Source organism: Rhizopus delemar, genomic scaffold (assembly GCF_000149305.1).
Source record: "Rhizopus delemar RA 99-880 supercont3.22 genomic scaffold, whole genome shotgun sequence".
Taxonomy (NCBI): Eukaryota; Fungi; Mucoromycota; class Mucoromycetes; order Mucorales; family Rhizopodaceae; genus Rhizopus; species Rhizopus delemar.
In genome coordinates this window covers 260450-278496 of record NW_027137848.1, presented here as the reverse complement: position 1 = coordinate 278496, position 18047 = coordinate 260450, and the positions used below count along the sequence as shown (strand labels likewise).

The window sequence follows — 18047 nt, the reverse complement described above, 5'->3', positions numbered from 1 at the left end:
CCCAAGTATCATATCTTTGAGGTAGTATATCCCATTGCAGTAAAGATTTCATGTATTATCTCTGAGAATGGAGGGAGGGATGAGGATGCGAATTTAAAAATTTGGCTTTGGCCAGCATGAATTACGACTGGTGACTATAGGCTTGCAATTAAATTAGCAAAAAGGAACATGAAAGACCACATAAAGTACTTGACCAAGACTGTGATCATTGTTCGTTACATATGTACGCAAATACAGCTTCAAAGTCCTTGGCCGCTTTTGTTAGTTCAACTTTTCATGCTCTTCTTAATTGATATGCCTAAATCTATATCGATAAATAACCAATTCAGAATAGAGGCCGCACTATTTGACAACCGAGGCTAAATGATATTTCGCATCATCATCGTGTGCATTTCAGTAAACTTAAACGATATACTAGATAGCTTTTTTCAAAGTCATATCTGTAAAATAGTAAACATACTTTTGACTCTGTTGCTGCAAAAGATTATACTATGCTACAAGTCAATACTAAAACTTTTACTGTATATTAGAATGCAGAACAGTGCACAAAAGATTAAACTAGGACTGACAAAGCTACGTACTCCAAAATTTAGAATGATAGGATCAGCATTTATCATCCTAGATAGTCTAAGCAACTGTCAACCCCAAAAGTAAGTAGACGAAAGACAGTTGACTGGCTATTATTTCTGTTGTTCAACTTCGGATGCATTTATTAGATCATTGACAAGCTTTAACTTAATCATTTACTCATCATCATCCTTTTGTTGCCGATTCTATACTTTTGATATTGCTGCTCGCAAGGAATACAAACAGATGCCACTTTTTTATTTACAAATTGGGGTACTTTCGCAACATAAAGAGTTCTGAAATAAAGAATGGCTAATATCTTATATGGCTGCTATTACTTTTTACTTAACCTTTTTATGTCATTTACGGATTAAAAAATGGACAGCTACTTTTACATTAAAAACGTGCTCTATTTTCTCCTATATAAAAATTATCACTTCCTGTAGACAATGACAATGAACTTAAGCAACTGTGAGTACTAAATTTCAGCAGTAGGTAGAAATTTGTAATCACTCCAATATGTTAAGTTTGAGTACATAGGATTTAACACCGAGCCCAACTTGTTCTTATACCAATTCATCTTGCTCACTTCTACTGTCTTTTGACATATTATTAAGACACAGTGCTATTGCTTTGGATTGTAGATTTACAAATAAGTTTAGATGATGATAGGTCTTCCTAGTCTATAACTAATTTTGACAACGAAGTTTGGCTTTGGCGACAGCAACTTACTCTTAAAATCAGCCTATACTGTTTTTTATTCATGCCTAAAATGCTTCAATCATAGCTAACTCTTATCGCCTTAACTTTCTAATCAGCCCAGATTACTCCTTATCACCTTAAAATTGATCTTTGATAAAAATATTAATCTCTTAGAATCAATGCTCTGCTCATGATCCTTTACGTACGACATTTTTTGATGGTAAAGGCACGTACCCATCAATGTTCCCTGGTATGTCATGAAGATAATGACTAACATGTATATATTATATTAACACTATTTCCCAATCTTTGGATAACATTTTTTAAGCCTTTAATTGAACAACTGATCAGGTTCTAACAATTCAACATATGCAAGCAAACTCGATTACTTTTATTAAGCTTACACATGCAGTATTTAGTACTATAGCAATTATTTTCTCTTAGCTTTTAAGTTCACGTAGCCTTATGCAGTTTATAATGCACAAATATGCATATACTTAGACAAGTACACATCTATCCCTAGCCAAGAAGGCCAAACAAAACCCTTCATACAAAAAATTGTCGTTTTCTAAATCTTATCAGGAAATCCTCAATGTAAAATGAATTTACTAAAGGACATTACATTGTGCTCTGCTTCAGGGGCTTGATCATTGCACCTTCAATCTTTTTATAGTAAGGAATACAGATCCCTATCTTCTAAACTAACATAAATTCTGGCTATGTAGCTAATTGATACTATTAAAGCTACCTAAGCTAAAGCATAGTGATGTATTTGGGTATATAACAACATAGAATACTTGGAATTTCCATGTCCCACTCCCAATAAAATACCGCCTAGACCGCATCCTGCCTGTCTTCCTTTTTATGAGAAAAAAGGTGAAACTGCAATTAATCCTTAAATTTAATGCAAAGGAAACATTTTTTTTCAACGGCATCTTTGTCAAGCTCATAAATTTAAGCTCTGAAAAGCTTTAAATGTAGCTTAGCCCCTTATATGAATCAACAAGACATTACCGGATATTGATTATTTATTTTTTAGTAAAATCATCGGTCCATAGAGAAATTCACAAAATTGCATTTATCTCTACGTCTATGCATGTGAAATGCATAAAGCTTACACCAAACGATAGAGAAAAAAATTAGCTTATTGGCAGTATGCTTTTTGCAAAAAAGAAAAAGATTTTCGCGAAGTTATTTAAATTCTTGCTCAATTTTTTATTTTCTGATATTAAACTTTTTTAATTTCAGAAAAGCTCCACTAGCCTTTAGCAGAAAAGCTGCTGTCAAGATATTAAGCTTACTATTCGTCACTTACGCTGGTTTTGAAACATTCACGTAAAAGTTTATAAAGCTCCCTATAAATTAATGTAACATGAAAGGTGTTTTGTTAATTAACATAGAAGAAATCGGTGCCTAAACAAAGGAAGGCAACAAAATAATTTCTTTTTCTTGCTCTCTATTTTTGTTTTATGAAATGACTAAACGCCAAAGGCACAAAAAGTAAAAAGGAAAGCTCAAGCACTGGTCAAATGTAAGTTCATAATAACAAAAATAATAACGAAGTCTAATGTCGATTCCTTTTTTTTTTTCTTTTACATTAGGAATTCCTAGTGAAACACATTTGAATGACAAGCGTGAACCTCATGCGCAAAGTTATTCTTTCAGGCATGATGAAATTATAGTAATATTAAGCTTATATTGCTAAAAAGGCCTTTTTGGTAAAGAAAGTTGTCATTGCTAACATCTCTAATGGCTAAAGACTAATGGCTAATGGCTCATGACTAATGGTTAATAGCTATCTACATCCATGTACAAACACAAGGTAAGCAATTGACTAGCATAAGCTTAAGAATATATGTTATTTTATATTATCCGTCATAAAAAATAATAAAACGATCTGTTTACATGAAAACAAAAACGTTTTGTATGAATTTGTTAATTATAGCAGTCTTGTAGCATACTGTTAACAGAGATATTTGTTGTATAATGACAGAAGTATTCAAGAATAAGATAAAAACAGAGATAAAAAAAAGTTTCAATACGTTTGAGACTTATCCTTATTTCAACTCAATATGTAGAGATTATTGCAATCGAAGTCAAGTATTTTTATTATATAGTGCAAGTGGCTTGATATCTTTTGTTGTGAGTGTACTTTTAGCATTCAGGTAATTTAGCAAGAAGTACTTATAATTTTCGTCATCATTTACGAGTATGATAACTTTTCATTTGTTCTTCTGTATGTCTATCATAGATTATCTTTCTTTTCTGGAAAATCTTCACTTATTTGAATTGTTGTATGTTAGGAAAAATTATATAAAAAAAAAGGGTAGAAACAAAGATCAGGAAACGGTTTGTGTACTTTTTGAGACTGATCTTTATTTCAGTTTAAGTTTAAGTAAAAATTATTCTAATTGAAGGCAGGTATTTATATCTTATTGAGTGAGTGGCTTGATATCTTCTATTGTGATCGTTCTTCTAATCTTCAGGTACATTAGCAAGTGTCATCTCTAATTATGATTATGAAAACTTTTCATTTGTTCTTTTGTATGTCTGTCATAGATTATCTTTTTATTCTGGGAGTTCCTCACTGATTTGAATAACGTTATTTTACGCGTTATTTCAATTATGTGAAAGATTAGCAATATTCCTGACATCGGATTGGATTTCTGACAATATGAAAAGATCTTGTTATTTTAGTTGATACTTCTTTTTATTAAAGAGCAACCATGAACACAATACATATTTTAAAAAAGTATGTTTAATCGGAATTGGTTATATGATCTTATTTAAATAAACTTTTATATTATTTTATTTTATTTTAACTACGATGTTATATTAGGGCTTAAATTTATTCCCATAATCCGAGTAATCAGAAACATTCCTCGCGTTGGATTGGAGTTCTGACAACAGGAAAAGATCTTGTTATGTTTGCCAGCATTTCTTACGAAACATCCATAATTAATACAATAAAAGTTCTTTTGGAATATGTTTACAAGAAACTAGTTGTATGGTCTTATTTAGGTAAGCTTTTATTTTATTTTCATAATAATCGTGTATAAAAAATTTTATATGTCAATGTCAACTACAATCAGCTACTGTTTTTCATTAGGCAAATCCAGCAGAGGTTGTTCATACCTCCTCACCTCATATACATAATGACCAAATGTCTTAACCTGGCAGCTATGACTAACAAAACTGAAATTTTTATACAATGCATGCATAATGTTCGAATTATGGATTTTGCTTTACAAATCCATATATATCAGACGACATTCTGTTTTTTTTTTTGACCAACACAGCAATTACTAAAGTCAATATAGGGAAACTTCGCACGTTATACGCAATCACATAAAGAGCTTTGAACAGATTGCATTTTGTCTTTCCTCACACGAAGACCAGAGAAGAACATTGAATATTGTCTCTTGCTACAATCAAACGAAGCTTTTAAATCGTAACATGCTCGAAATAAATTTTTTGGCTGAAAATATTTTGCATCTTCATCTTTACATTACTATTTCTTAGCCGACTTTATTTTTTATTTAACCTACTGGCAACATTGCATTCAACTCAGCCATTAGGCAAGGGTTCGAATCCGACAGTGGACAAAGTTGCAACATATCTATACGACCTTTATCCTGATTGATATGAAATGGGGTGCGATTAGTGTTTCTACCACAACACTGAAAATAAGCGGGCAACCACAGGAATATGCCGTTTAACCATAACCACGGTAGTGTTCGAAATCACTACCATAATCACAACCACAGCCATAACCATAACCACGGTCACATCCACGACCTTAACCGTTGCCATAGTCATGGCCGCAGTCACAACATTACCATTACCACTACCATTGTCACAGTCACGGTCACAACCGCAAAATACAGTATCTGCTTCATTTTTGTTCTTTTTTAATATTTACTTTATATATAAATCTGTATTTTTAGTCAAGTACTGGATTATTTTCTTTTCTTTTACTTTTTTATCGTAATTGCTTATAATATTATCTTCATATCAATCCATCAAGTCTAATCTTATATTTGTTCATCTTTATTCATAAAAGAGAATCTCATCCCCCATTTCATATTTAAACAAAATATTTGCTTTCTTAACAATATGACATTTTGTTCAAATTTCAGTACAAGTAGATTGAAAATAGTTTGAAATGAGCTCATCCCCCCCTTTTAAAATATCCCGTATCTTTTGCAAATAGTATATATTTTGTAAAAAGTCATTAGTTATTAGTTATTAGCAATCCAGTTTATTTGTTTAATCTCATAAGAATAAAAAGACTGTAAAATTCAATCAGACTTAAAAAATTATCTTTTTTATTTAATATTATCATATCTGCTGCTATTTATGTTCTTTTCATCAAACTTCAATTAAATCCTTTTTTAACACATACTTTTTATAATTATAGCTGTAATACGAATATCTGTTCCTGCTTATGCAAAAGTAGAATATTTATAATTATTCTGTAAGTAGATCTCTATGTCTATTTTTTTTTCATTTATGTCTCATTTTTTCATTCATGTCTCATTGTTTCATTTATTTTATGTTTATGCTATATTCAAAACCAACTTGTAAACCGTGTTAAATGTGTGAATTTAGTTTATCACCCGAATAATAGTGAAAAAAGGTCTATAATCAATATTTGTAAGGTATTCATTACTCACTAACTATTCATTACTCTGATTTCTTATAAATTCAATATGAATCATCTTTAAAGTATGTTGGCATACGATAATAAGCATAAGTGTAAGCCTAATCTTAGTCATAAGTTCAAGTATAGCGCATAAGTATGAGTATAAGCATAAGCATAAGCATAGATCACAATGTGTGAAAATGTCTTTTTGTCTCATTTACATATCAAATGGGGTGCACCTAGTGTGTCCGGCATCACTCCGTTCACTCTGGTCATTGCCAAAAGTAAGCAGGTAACCATAGGATTCTAGGGTCTAACCTGTAGTGGTCAGTCTATATCAACTTTATCCTGTTTAGTATCAAATGGGGTGCGTCTAGTGTTTCTACCACAACATATAGTCACCAACAATGTAAGCAATTACTGCTTCATACTTATTACAATGTAAACGATATTCTATTGCTTGTGATAATATACATGATAAATCGAGGTTGAACTGAGGTTATGGTTGGTTTGGTTGAATTGAGGTTGTAGTTTTGCTTGTGGTTGTGGTGTCTGCAGCCTAATTGTGGTTGTGGTTGTGTGGATGGTGGTATGATCCAGTGGGCATCTTGCAAATGGTTATACCTTTGCTGTCGTCGGACTTTGAAGTTCCGATTTCCTTATTTGGAAAACCGCTAATTTTGGAGTTTGAATGACATAATCAGCAGGGTACAATAGAATTATGCATGTCGTTGTACAAAATGATTAAGTAGTCATTTTCTATGTTCGAGTTTTTGCTTTTTGTGTAGTAGTTATTTTGAAATAATTTTTTTTTCATTTCGTGATTCCCCCCTGTTTTTTCTCCTCTTATTTTCTTCCCCTTTTTCATCTTTCAAATTAAAGTTAGTATATCATGTCTTTTGTCAATATTTCAACTGCAAACTGTGCCAATTTTTGCTGGTATTCATCGTCAAAAACCTGTTGCTTCCCCCAAACAGCCTTATTGTTATCGTTGATTCTGATAATGAAGTAGAAGAAATGCATTTAGAAACCGAACAAAATTCAGATTTGGATCAAGAAGTTATTTCTATCAATAATGACAACAATGAAGAATTATTGGAAATAGAAGCTTTCGAGGTTGACGATGAGGCACATAATAGTAATATTTTGCCGGATAATTGGAGCAGAGATCAAAACGTTTCCATTATGACAACCAGAACTTTTTTTTAACTTTTGGAACTGAAGAAGCGTGTATGCAGTAAGTATAAAGGTTTAACAAAGCACACTTGTATGAAATGTTAATAACTCTTTTTTTTTATAAATTAGGTTTTTTATTAACAACGGAATCTATTATGGAAGCAACGCAGTGTACCGTTGTAATGGTGATGAAGTAAGCGTTATGTATTTGGAGCAAACAGGAAGTATTCCACGTTGGAGATGCAATTGAATCGTAGTTAACCAGGAAACTGGTGAGAAGTGTTGCAATGGACGTCAAGTTGCTGTACGAATGCTTCCTTTTTTAGTAATCGCAGCTTACCAACCTATGATACGCTATCCATCCTTTACTTTTGGAGCTTGAAAGTACGTCGCATGACAATTTTTACCATGGTTGGATGCTCACCATATGCTGTACGTGAAACTTCGAAAGATTGGTACCAAGTTTTACAAGATGATTTACAGCAGAACGACTGCAAAATCGGTGGTTATGATGTGGATGGAAATTCAATCGTGGTAGAAATTGATGAATCCAAGTGTGGCAAAAGAAAGTATCATCGAGGGCACCGTGTAGAGGGTGTTTGGATGGTAGGTAGTGTTGAAAAAACACCCGAACGAAAGTATTTTCTTGTTGTTGTTGATAATAGAAACACTGAAACGATGGATACAATCATTCGAAACTATGTTGCCGATGGATCGATAGTACATACAGATTGTTGGCGTGTATATGAGAGCATGGTTAATCTTGGATGAACTTAACACATCGAACTGTCAATCATAGTGTGACATTCCGCGACGGTGACGTCCATACCAACACCATCGAAGGTAAGCATAAAATTGGAGTATACAAGCATTTATAGCTCTAGTTTAATAAAGTTTTTCTAGAAACTTGGAATGGAACAAAAATCAATGTAACTCCCACCCTTAGAACAAAGAAAATGATACCTTGGCTGCTTATCGAATTTATTTGGCGAAGAAAGCACCACAACCATATTTTTGGGGGCATAAGTGATTGTCTTAAGGATGTCAGCTTTGATCGAGCTCAGCGTAACCCAGCATGGTTAACTGAGCTTGATGCAGAATAACAATAATAATAAAAAAAATTAAAAAAAGCTCAATAAAAATGTCCTCAGTATATAACCTACAGAGAGCAAGCATTATTAATATACTTTGTCAAAATATAAGCAAAAGCATTCCTGTAATTAGTTACACTACCTCAAAAAATTGTTCATTTTGAACCGCCTTTTACACATTTCGTACTGAATCTGCTTCGCATAATCCCCAATCAGCGCTCAGCACAAACCATTATGAAACACTGCTTCTCAGCTATTTACTACACTGTAAGCATATCACGTGCTATGCGTAAATGCTGGAAAATATCCAATCAAAAATCAAAATCAAAATGAACAATTTTTTGGGTTTTTGTCGACATTTTTTATTTTATTAGCTAATAATTAATCTCATCGCCCTTTTCTTTTAAAACAAGTTGTAGTCTTTGCGGTATGCTGCATACGAACTGCTCGCAGTATTCCTTTGTAATTTCATTGTACCAAATATCTGCAACCCGTTCAAATAGTTCTTTCATACTTAAGAGTGCAGTTTCATAAGCATACAGCCGGACTTTTAAGTAATTCCATAAATTCTCTATAGGATTTAAGTCGGGTGAATATGCTGTCCAATCCAGTAGCTGCACCTTGTTATCTACGAACCATTTTTGTGTTAGTCTAGATGTATGCTTTGGATTGTTATCATGTTGAAATATAATGTCATCCTTTGACATATCGTATTCTTCTAATGAAGAGAGCATATCCTCCGTCATAATATTGCAATACAGCTCTGAATCTAAACCTCCGAGCACTTGAGTGATATATCCAACTCCGTTTGCTGTCAAACAGCTCCAAAGTAATATACTACCGCCTCCATGCTCATAAGTTTGGTTGGCGTTGTGATCCTGCAGAGGCCTTCCTTCTTGTACTCAAGTCCATTGTTTACCATCTGAACCCAAGCGATTGATTTTTGTTTCGTCGCTAAAGACTACTCCTTTCCAGCCTTCCTTTGTCCAACCTATATGCTTTTTGGCAAACTGAAGGAGCGCCTTTTGGGAAGAATGCGTTAAAGGAAGAGCTGTTGGTTTTCGTCGAAATTGAAATTTGGAGCTTTTAAGAAGGTTTCGCACGGTCTGGCTGCAAATATCCGAACCTAAGCCACTTAAGTCTCTGGCAGCGTGCTCTCCGGTCTTGTACACACCAGCATTGAACCTGCGCAATACAAGGCGCGCGTCGTATATGTTAAGTTTCTTGGGTTGACCTGATTGCAATACGGAGTGATGGTCTACTCCTTTCGCAATGTTCGAAATAGACCCTTTAGAAACATGTAACTCGTTGCTGATAGCATCGTACGACTTTCCTCTTCTTAAAGCAGAAATAATTGCATTTCGTTGGGTTTCTGAAATTTCGCAATTTACCATTACTTGAAATGTCGAGATGGAGCAATGAGAGATTACAATGGGAAAGCAAAAAAAACCAAAATCGACCAGGGCTGCCTTGGAATAGCAGAAGTAGTCACGGGTAAAAATTATGATAGCAGTCACGAGTTAGTCCTATGTTATTTGGGAATATAGGCGTAAATTTAGTTCATATTCAAAAAAACCCAAAAAATTGTTCATTTTGATTTTGATTTTTGATTGGATATTTTCCAGCATTTACGCATAGCACGTGATATGCTTACAGTGTAGTAAATAGCTGAGAAGCAGTGTTTCATAATGGTTTGTGCTGAGCGCTGATTGGGGATTATGCGAAGCAGATTCAGTACGAAATGTGTAAAAGGCGGTTCAAAATGAACAATTTTTTGAGGTAGTGTAATACAAAACAGTAAAGATCCACAACTATGACAAATCACTCTCAGTTCAACTAATATAAAAATGTTGTAATGTAACTTGAGTAGTCAAAGTATATTGAAGCAGTACTGTAATTGGAAACAAAGAAAAGTTACGGCAATCAAAACATGTCTTGTTTAAATTTGCTGAAATAAATAAAACTAATGGTACAGGCACACTATTAACTCTTCGCCATAATGCTTACATGTCTTCTTTTTCACAATTTAAGCTTCCTTTAAAAACATGTCAGCTGGAGCACAAGATGTAAAAGTGATTTAAGATACGACAGTTGACAGTAGCATAAAAAACATGATCTTCGTTTTTTTCTTTTACATTTTTGGCCGTGATTGAGTTATATGTTGTCTCTTTTTTTGTTGTTGTAAATTATCTATTCTAAAAACAACCGCAAAATATAGCTCAAGAAAGAAACAAAAAAGAAAGTTGCAGAGCGTCTTTTTAAAAAAAAATAAAAAATTGCATATAATCTACTTTCTTTGCAATTGCTTAAAGAAACTAATGAATAGGGATCTCTTTACGACCATTACAGTCATCATGCACAAAAATGCAAGCTGCTTAATATCGCTTCGTTTCGTCTTTTAATAGCATAACTCAGGTTGTGTATAGTTTAAAACGTGATTTCGCCAAGTAGATCCACCCTATTTCAGTATTTACATGCCAAAAAAAAAAGGTGTAGCAATAAAAAAGACTGAAGCGTTTTAAAAAAAATGCGGAGAACAACTTAAAAAAAAATGGCAAAAAATATGCTGGAACTAGCATAAAAGACGCTTTAGCAAGTGTACGGGTGCTTCAACTCGTGTTCTTCTGCGCCGTAGTGCAATGTCCGGTATTCCTAATCTGGAGGACCATTGTTCGTAGTAACTTACATTATTACTTTATTACATGTGTAAATACCACACGAAGGTTAAAAAATCTTGAAGTGGTTAAAAATATTTCAAAAGGTTAAAAAAATATCAAAAAGTAAAAAATATATCAAATGGTTAAAAATTTGTCAAATAGGTAAAATAATGACAATTTGTAAAGTGTTTTACAAAACGTCAAAAATTAAAACTTGAAGGTTTCGGCGTTCACATCTTCATAATCATAGCTACATTAGCTTTTCTTATTTTTTTTGATTTTTTTCATTTTTCAACTTTTTTCATTTTTCAACTTTTTTCATTTTTCGACTTTTTTCATATTGTAACTTGTCGGTTATACTGTAGTTAGATGTGCTTACGGAGGTAAATTTAGGTGTTTGGTTGTTAAAGTTGATAGAGTTTTTCTTGATAAGAGTAAGATTTAAGCAAAAGCTTGTTATATTTGTCGTTGATAGTGACCACCAGATCTTATGTGTAAGATCAATACGATGTTTCTTGAGAAGGTATTGTGATTTAAAGTATATAATAAAAATATCAGGAACTTTATAAGTAAAGATAGCCTGTTTATAATATAAGTGATTCGTTATTGAAAATGAATAAGATATAGAATAATTGTGTCAAAGAAAATAATTGTTGGGATATTTATACTAGTTGTGGTTGTTCTTTTTTTTTTCTTTTTTCTTTTTTCTTTTTTCTTTTTCTTTTTCTTTTTTTTTTAAAGTTTCTTTCATTTTTCTATTTTTTTTTTCATTTTTGAACCTTGTGTGATTTTTGAACCTTGTTTGATATTTGAACTTTGTTTCATTTTTGAACTTTCTAGTCTTCGCTAGTCTGACTTTGTGTAACGCTTTAATTTTGGTTTTGTGGGTTACAATATTTCGACTTCTTTCACTTTTGCTCCGTGTGACCTCTTTATTCACTATTGTAATTTTCTTTAATATATTGCTTGTTTGCGGGTTTAGGTTTTTAAGTATGTAAGTTTTGTCGATAGTGACCACCAGATCTTGTTAATAGTAGATCAAACTTGTTAGAATAGGTTAAACTCTTGAGGTTTAGGAATAGGTTTACAATGAAGATTATTGACTTCAAGGGACTTCAGTATTTAAAATAGAACACAGACCAAAGGGTTTCAATTGAACGCTTGATGGATTTATTGTTTTATAAAATAAAGAATATAAAAAGAATATAAAATTCAAAAGTAAAGTGAAGTGAAGTGAAGTGAAGTGAAAATAGGGATAAGATATAAGGGTATTTATATGTTTTTGGTTTTTATAATTTTATGTTGTTTTTGGTTTTCAAGCAAAAGAGTTGATACTCCGTTTTCAAATAGGTTGTTACGCAAAAGTTCATTTTCTTACTGGCGTGGTACTAATGTGAGATTGGAGTTTGTAAGGTTTTTAGAGTGTTAAATAGGTTTGTATTGAATAAGTCTTGATATAAGATCGGCTGAAGGAAAAGATATGGTGCAAGGAGATTCCGGACCGGGTAATTGTCCTACGTAAAATCCAATTATAGCAATGGATGCGCCCAAATTTTCCGGATCGAATGGTGTCACTTTTATGGCCGTCACACTTAAACTCAGCTCGTAAATCGCATTACAACAGAAAAAAAATACCTTTGGCGGACTAAAAAAGTGAGATTGCGTGCCCGCTTTTGGTTGCACACAAGCATCCAATATCGCAAACGATGTAAATAATTTTTCCGCTTTCAATGGTGGTATTTTGAAAGGTGTCACTGTATTACCCGACGAGCTACGGTCCTTCAAAGACGAAAAATTATTTGGCTCACCGTCAAGAATGGTTATGGCGTGGTAACGGATTGGCTACTGACTGCACTTGAAAGCTACAGTGGCTACCAAAACCGTTCGCACAAAACGTATTTTTTCCTTTCTGAATCTTTTGTGACCTATTGCGCATAAAAGATACCATATCTAATACATATTTCCTAAGAGTACAAACTCTTGGCTTTCTGATGAAGTATAAAATGTCACCCTATGCGCACCCTAACTCGTACTACGGAGAATCAAAACTCAAAGGCACATTCGAACGGTTTTGGGGCCACATATTTTAAAAGCGAAATGAATTAAAATAAGTTTATTTAATATCCAATATACAAGCCATCAGCCTCAATAACTGCACGACATCGATCGGGCATACTTTTAATAAACCTTTGGCATTCTTCAGCCTTGATTTGGTACCAAGTGTGTCCTATACGATCCCATAGCTCATGTATACCACATGGAGGGCAGTCATAATTTTTAAACAGCCGTCTTTTAAGTAATTGCCACATGTTTTCAATTGGGTTCAAGTCCGGTGATTGTGGTGGCCATTTCATTACATAAAACACTTGCTCATTTAGCCATTTTGATACGACTTTAGCTGTATGTTTGGGGTCGTTGTCCTGCATAAAGATAAATTTACTCGTAGATTTTCCACTTTCTTCCATATACCAGGCCAAAGACTTCATCAAGTCATCTTGTAAAACCTCCAAATAAACGTCCTTTGTCATGTTCTTGCCCACATCCACAATATAGCCTGGACCGTACCAGCTAATGCAGCTCCATACCATTATAGAGCCTCCTCCATGCTTCACTGTCTCACAAACCTGGTGCTTTTTTAACGGTTGGCCTGGCACTTTCCATGCATAAGACTTCCCGTCGGACCCAAAACGGTTGACTTTGGTTTCGTCAGACCATATGATGTTCATCCAATCGTTTACTGTCCAGTCAATGTGCTGACGAGCCCATTGGAGCCTCTTCTTTCTATTTCTTTCATTAATTAAAGGTTTCTTTGGCCTGACAAATGAGACCAAACCAGCATCTCTTAACGCTCTACGTACAGTATTTACAGAAACTGACTTGCCCAAGTTCTGCTCTAACGACTGCTGTGCTTGTACAGCATTTTCGAGACCATCTACTGTTACAGCACGAACGAGATGCTGCTGTTCCCGCTTAGTGAGCGCTTTTGGCCTGCCACCTTTGTCAATTCGAGCAGGCAAGCCTAACTCCAAACGAATTTTATGAACAGTAGAGGATGATACTTTGACTAACTTTGCAATTTTATGATAAGAAAAACCTTGACGAAGGTAAAACTCGATAGTGTTCTTGCGATCTTCTGTTAATGGTTGCATGTTGGGTAATTACTTTGTAGATGTCGAGATGTCGAAATGAGAATGTGCGAATGACAAAGAAAAAAAGGCAAAAAAATAATGCGCAGTGGTGAATTAGTAAGCAGCGAAAGTTCTGGAAGAATTGGAGGGTGCAGTGACTGCGTTTATCGCAATCGAAGAATTCCTCAAGCGTGGCCCCAAAACCGTTCGAATGTGCCTTTGAGTTTTGATTCTCCGTAGTACGAGTTAGGGTGCGCATAGTGTGACATTTTATACTTCATCAGAAAGCCAAGAGTTTGTACTCTTAGGAAATATGTATTAGATATGGTATCTTTTATGCGCAATAGGTCACAAAAGATTCAGAAAGGAAAAAATACGTTTTGTGCGAACGGTTTTGGTAGCCACTGTATACTCAGCGTATTATGTATTTGGTAATCCTGCACCCTATTGGTGCAAAACAAGCTTCAATAGCCTTGCTTAAAGCTATATCCTGGTGTATTAATATGTGAATGTAACAACGACGTGCGTACAAGCAATGAAGCCTAACCACGAATACTAATTCCGAGCTGTAACCACGAGCATTGATTTCCGAGTTGTGACCACGAGCACTAACTTCCGAGTTGTAACCATGTGTACTAATTTCCGAGTTGTAACCATGTGCTATTGGAATATCTCATACGTGAAACAACAAATTTTTTTTCCGCTCGAACAACTATATAAACTGGCATGACTTTTCTTTTTTTCATCTTTATTTTTTATATTCTTATTATGCCTCGCTCCAATTCATCTGCTTCCGTCACTTCCAACAACAATGCCACTCCCCGTAGAGGAGGTCGAGTATCTGGTCAAGTAGTCTCACGTTACAGGTCTTATGTCCCTCCTGCTGGTGACCGTATCCTTGAAGCACAAGTTATTGTTAGCCCTGAAAGAGCATGGGAGTAAGTAAACTACCGTCAGAAGCGGTGAATTAAGATAGGGGACTAGTTTTACTAATTTGTTATGCTCATTTGCAGCCATCTTTTATCTGTGAACAGCGCGTTTGATAGAACCAGTATATGTGGTATTGATGGCTGTCAGAAGGTATGCGTTTTGAGAAATCGGGCCGAAAATGGAAGGCTCACTTACTACTGTGCTGGTGGTCTTGACATCGATGAAAATGGTGATACTATTGGTCACCCTGGTAGAAAGTCTCGCGTCTGTACGTACAACTCGGTGTTTTACAATCGTAAATGCATGACAAACTACACTCTTTCGGTGATGTATGATTATCTAAAAGACTCAAGCATCACCAACATTTGCAATTCCCATGGCATGAGCCGTCCTGCTGTGACTTCATTAGCGAATGATCTCCGTTTAATGATGCTCAGTGACTACAATGCCCATAATCGACAAGAGGAGCATAAGCTAGGCTCTAACGTAAGGTGTCACCATATACAGATAGATGAGTCTAAGTTTGGCAAGCGAAAAAACCATCGTGGTCATCGTGTAGAAGGCATCTGGGTCTTTGGTATGGTTGAGTGCTTGGTCCCCATCAATGAAGCAGATCGATTTTAAACCTACACTGATCATCGAACTGGCGAACAAGAGCTAAGACCTAGGTATGAAGCAGGGCGCAAATTCTTTTGCACCGTCCCTAATCGGACAGCGGCAACACTCTTGCCCATCATTTATGATAACTGCCAGCGTGGGTCAGCCATTAGATCTGATGGATGGAGAGCGTATTCCGGTCTGCACCCTAGAGAAGAGCGTGACGAGATTACAGGCGAGATATTTGACAATACAAACGCTTACAATGATGGCAACTTCTTCTTTGCAAGACATCAGGTTGTCAATCATTCCTTAGACTTTGCCACAGTAGATCAAGTTCAAGGTAACCAGGGCGAGTATTCTGGTTTGCCCATATCGGGAAAGATTCATACCAACATGATTGAAAGTATGTGGGCTCCTTTGAAAGCGTTCATCAAGCCTCGTAACCGAACCAAAGAGAATTGCTACAAGCGCATCTTGGAGTATCTTTGGAGGAGCGAGAATGCCGGTAATGTCAAGCAGTGTTTTGAGCGCATGATCCGCGAAGTGGCAATGAACTCAGATCCAGCTGAACGATCTGCAGAAACTGAGGATTGGTTTACGCGCGGTCTTGATGGTAACTCACCTTCAGTGTCAGCTAGAATAGCAGCCAGAGATGCTCGTCGTTTTGAGGCATGGGTTGAACGTCGTCGTGCCCACGATACTAGGGAATTGTTAGAAGAAGAAGCGATGCTATCAGACAATGACAGCATTATTGGTGAATCAGATGGCGAGGTAATGCAGGATAGTATTCTTGAAGCACGAAGTGGTTTGGATCAGTCTGGCATTCAAGGTTCTATTGCTGCAAATAATGATGAAGCAGGAGCCCCGAGCCCAACAGCTATTCGTTCGATCGGTAGGCCTAGAAGTGAGCGTCGATCAGTAGGCAGACCAAGAGCAGTTGCACCTTCTGTCAGTAATCACCCTGGTAGTGGCAGGCGTTCAGTTGGTAGACCAAGAGTTGGAAATCGATCTGTAGGAAGACCTCGACGTGGTTGAAGCCTAAGCGATAGGTCCTCTAATCATTAAAGAACCAATATATGGCTTTTATTGACTTAAATATGGTTTAAATTTTATGCTATTTTTCTTTAATATGGTGACTTTTTATGATAATCTTCTAACTTTTATGCTTTGAAACAAATAAAACTTTATAATTGAACACAATACTTAACATGGGTATGTCCTTTTTTTGTATGTGCATATTCACTATGCATCTACAAGCTTTGTACTGGAATTATAATGCTGTGAAAAAAAATATCCCACTTTGTATATTGAACAACTAAAACTGTCGGTCTACTATGTTGATACGGTAAAGCTGTGACTTATTCACCAAGTCTTACAAAATGTGAAGCGTTCCTACATTATACTTTACATCTTTAAAAGCTTGACTGTTTAATAATAACAATGCTTCAACGACACGATGATGATATATTGGCGAGTATGTTTCTCAATAGAGCTCTGTATTCGCCATGTTTTGACAGAGCAATAGGATACTGTCTTATGGCACCGGATTAAATGTTCACAGATTGGGTTAAATAAGAGCTGATCATGATAATTAGTAACTACTTTTAATAATATGTCTCTGTTCATACATAAGTAGTTGGTTAATAAGATTAGTCTATGGAATTTTTCTTATGCGGGCCAAATTATGTTAGTCGTAACTATTGTCACGCCTTGACATGTCAATAAGATACGGTCTCATTGTTCTGGACTAAGTCTTTACGAATAAGTTTGAATAAAAATAGATTTTCATAATTATCACTGCCCTGAACAGCCAAGTTCTCTTTTAATCTGAACAGCTGATTATTAACATCAGTTTTGAAGAGTTTTAAATATTTAAAATAGACAAAGAAGAATTAACGAGACCGAACAATAGTTCTAAAGTCGGATACTTTTATTAAAGAAAGATTCCAAGGCTATTTATATTGATTGAGCAAGACCTGAGATTAAATGACAAGAGATAGTTACGACCGATATGATTTGACATGTATAAGAAAAATTTCATAGACTGATGTAAATAATCAACTGTTGAGATGAAAGCGATGTTGTAGAACAGTAAGTGATTGTAGTTGACATTAATAAATATAAGTCTTAATACAAGATCATAATTAAAATAAAATAAAATACAAGTTTATTTAAATAAGATCATACAATCAATTCCAATTAAACATGTTCTTTTAGAATATGTATTGTATTCATGAGAGTTTTTTGATAAGAAGACGTATCAACTAAAATAACCAAATCCAATCCAATGTCAGGAATATTGCTAATCTTTCACATAATTGAAATAACGCGTAAAATAACGTTATTCAAATCAGTGAGGAGTTCCCAGAATAAAAGATAATCTATGACAGACATACAAAAGAACAAATGAAAAGTTTTCATAATCATAATTATAGATAACACTTGCTAAAGTACCTGAAGATTAGAAGAACGATCACAATAGAAGATATCAAGCCACTCACTTAATAAGATATAAATACCTGCCTTCAATCAGAATAATTTTTACTTTAAC

The 18047-nt window shown here is 34.8% G+C and overlaps 7 protein-coding genes across 7 annotated transcripts; 4 read left to right on the top strand and 3 right to left on the bottom strand.

The window, feature by feature from the left end:
* Positions 1-4938: 4938 nt before the first annotated feature.
* RO3G_16811 (uncharacterized protein) lies at positions 4939-5392 on the bottom strand (the record flags this gene model as incomplete). Its single annotated transcript, XM_067671395.1, has 3 exons — positions 4939-5175; positions 5248-5276; positions 5383-5392. 3 exons carry the CDS (start codon positions 5390-5392, stop codon positions 4939-4941), a joined length of 276 nt encoding a protein of 91 aa, XP_067527496.1.
* A 1539-nt stretch (positions 5393-6931) lies between these two features.
* On the top strand, positions 6932-8193 carry RO3G_16810 (uncharacterized protein; the record flags this gene model as incomplete). Its single annotated transcript, XM_067671394.1, has 5 exons — positions 6932-7052; positions 7220-7283; positions 7417-7728; positions 7890-7933; positions 7994-8193. The coding sequence occupies 5 exons, from the start codon at positions 6932-6934 to the stop codon at positions 8191-8193; spliced, it is 741 nt and encodes a 246-aa protein (XP_067527495.1).
* Positions 8194-8555: 362 nt separating this feature from the next.
* Positions 8556-8927, bottom strand: RO3G_16809 (uncharacterized protein; the record flags this gene model as incomplete). Its single annotated transcript, XM_067671393.1, has 1 exon — positions 8556-8927. One exon carries the CDS (start codon positions 8925-8927, stop codon positions 8556-8558), a length of 372 nt encoding a protein of 123 aa, XP_067527494.1.
* A 1299-nt stretch (positions 8928-10226) lies between these two features.
* RO3G_16808 (uncharacterized protein) lies at positions 10227-10591 on the top strand (the record flags this gene model as incomplete). The annotated part of the gene is made up of 2 exons (XM_067671392.1): positions 10227-10247; positions 10508-10591. 2 exons carry the CDS (start codon positions 10227-10229, stop codon positions 10589-10591), a joined length of 105 nt encoding a protein of 34 aa, XP_067527493.1.
* Positions 10592-12955: 2364 nt separating this feature from the next.
* On the bottom strand, positions 12956-13987 carry RO3G_16807 (uncharacterized protein; the record flags this gene model as incomplete). The annotated part of the gene is made up of 1 exon (XM_067671391.1): positions 12956-13987. One exon carries the CDS (start codon positions 13985-13987, stop codon positions 12956-12958), a length of 1032 nt encoding a protein of 343 aa, XP_067527492.1.
* A 747-nt stretch (positions 13988-14734) lies between these two features.
* On the top strand, positions 14735-15520 carry RO3G_16806 (uncharacterized protein; the record flags this gene model as incomplete). Its single annotated transcript, XM_067671390.1, has 2 exons — positions 14735-14904; positions 15001-15520. The coding sequence occupies 2 exons, from the start codon at positions 14735-14737 to the stop codon at positions 15518-15520; spliced, it is 690 nt and encodes a 229-aa protein (XP_067527491.1).
* A 369-nt stretch (positions 15521-15889) lies between these two features.
* On the top strand, positions 15890-16531 carry RO3G_16805 (uncharacterized protein; the record flags this gene model as incomplete). The annotated part of the gene is made up of 1 exon (XM_067671389.1): positions 15890-16531. The coding sequence occupies one exon, from the start codon at positions 15890-15892 to the stop codon at positions 16529-16531; it is 642 nt and encodes a 213-aa protein (XP_067527490.1).
* Positions 16532-18047: the final 1516 nt, after the last annotated feature.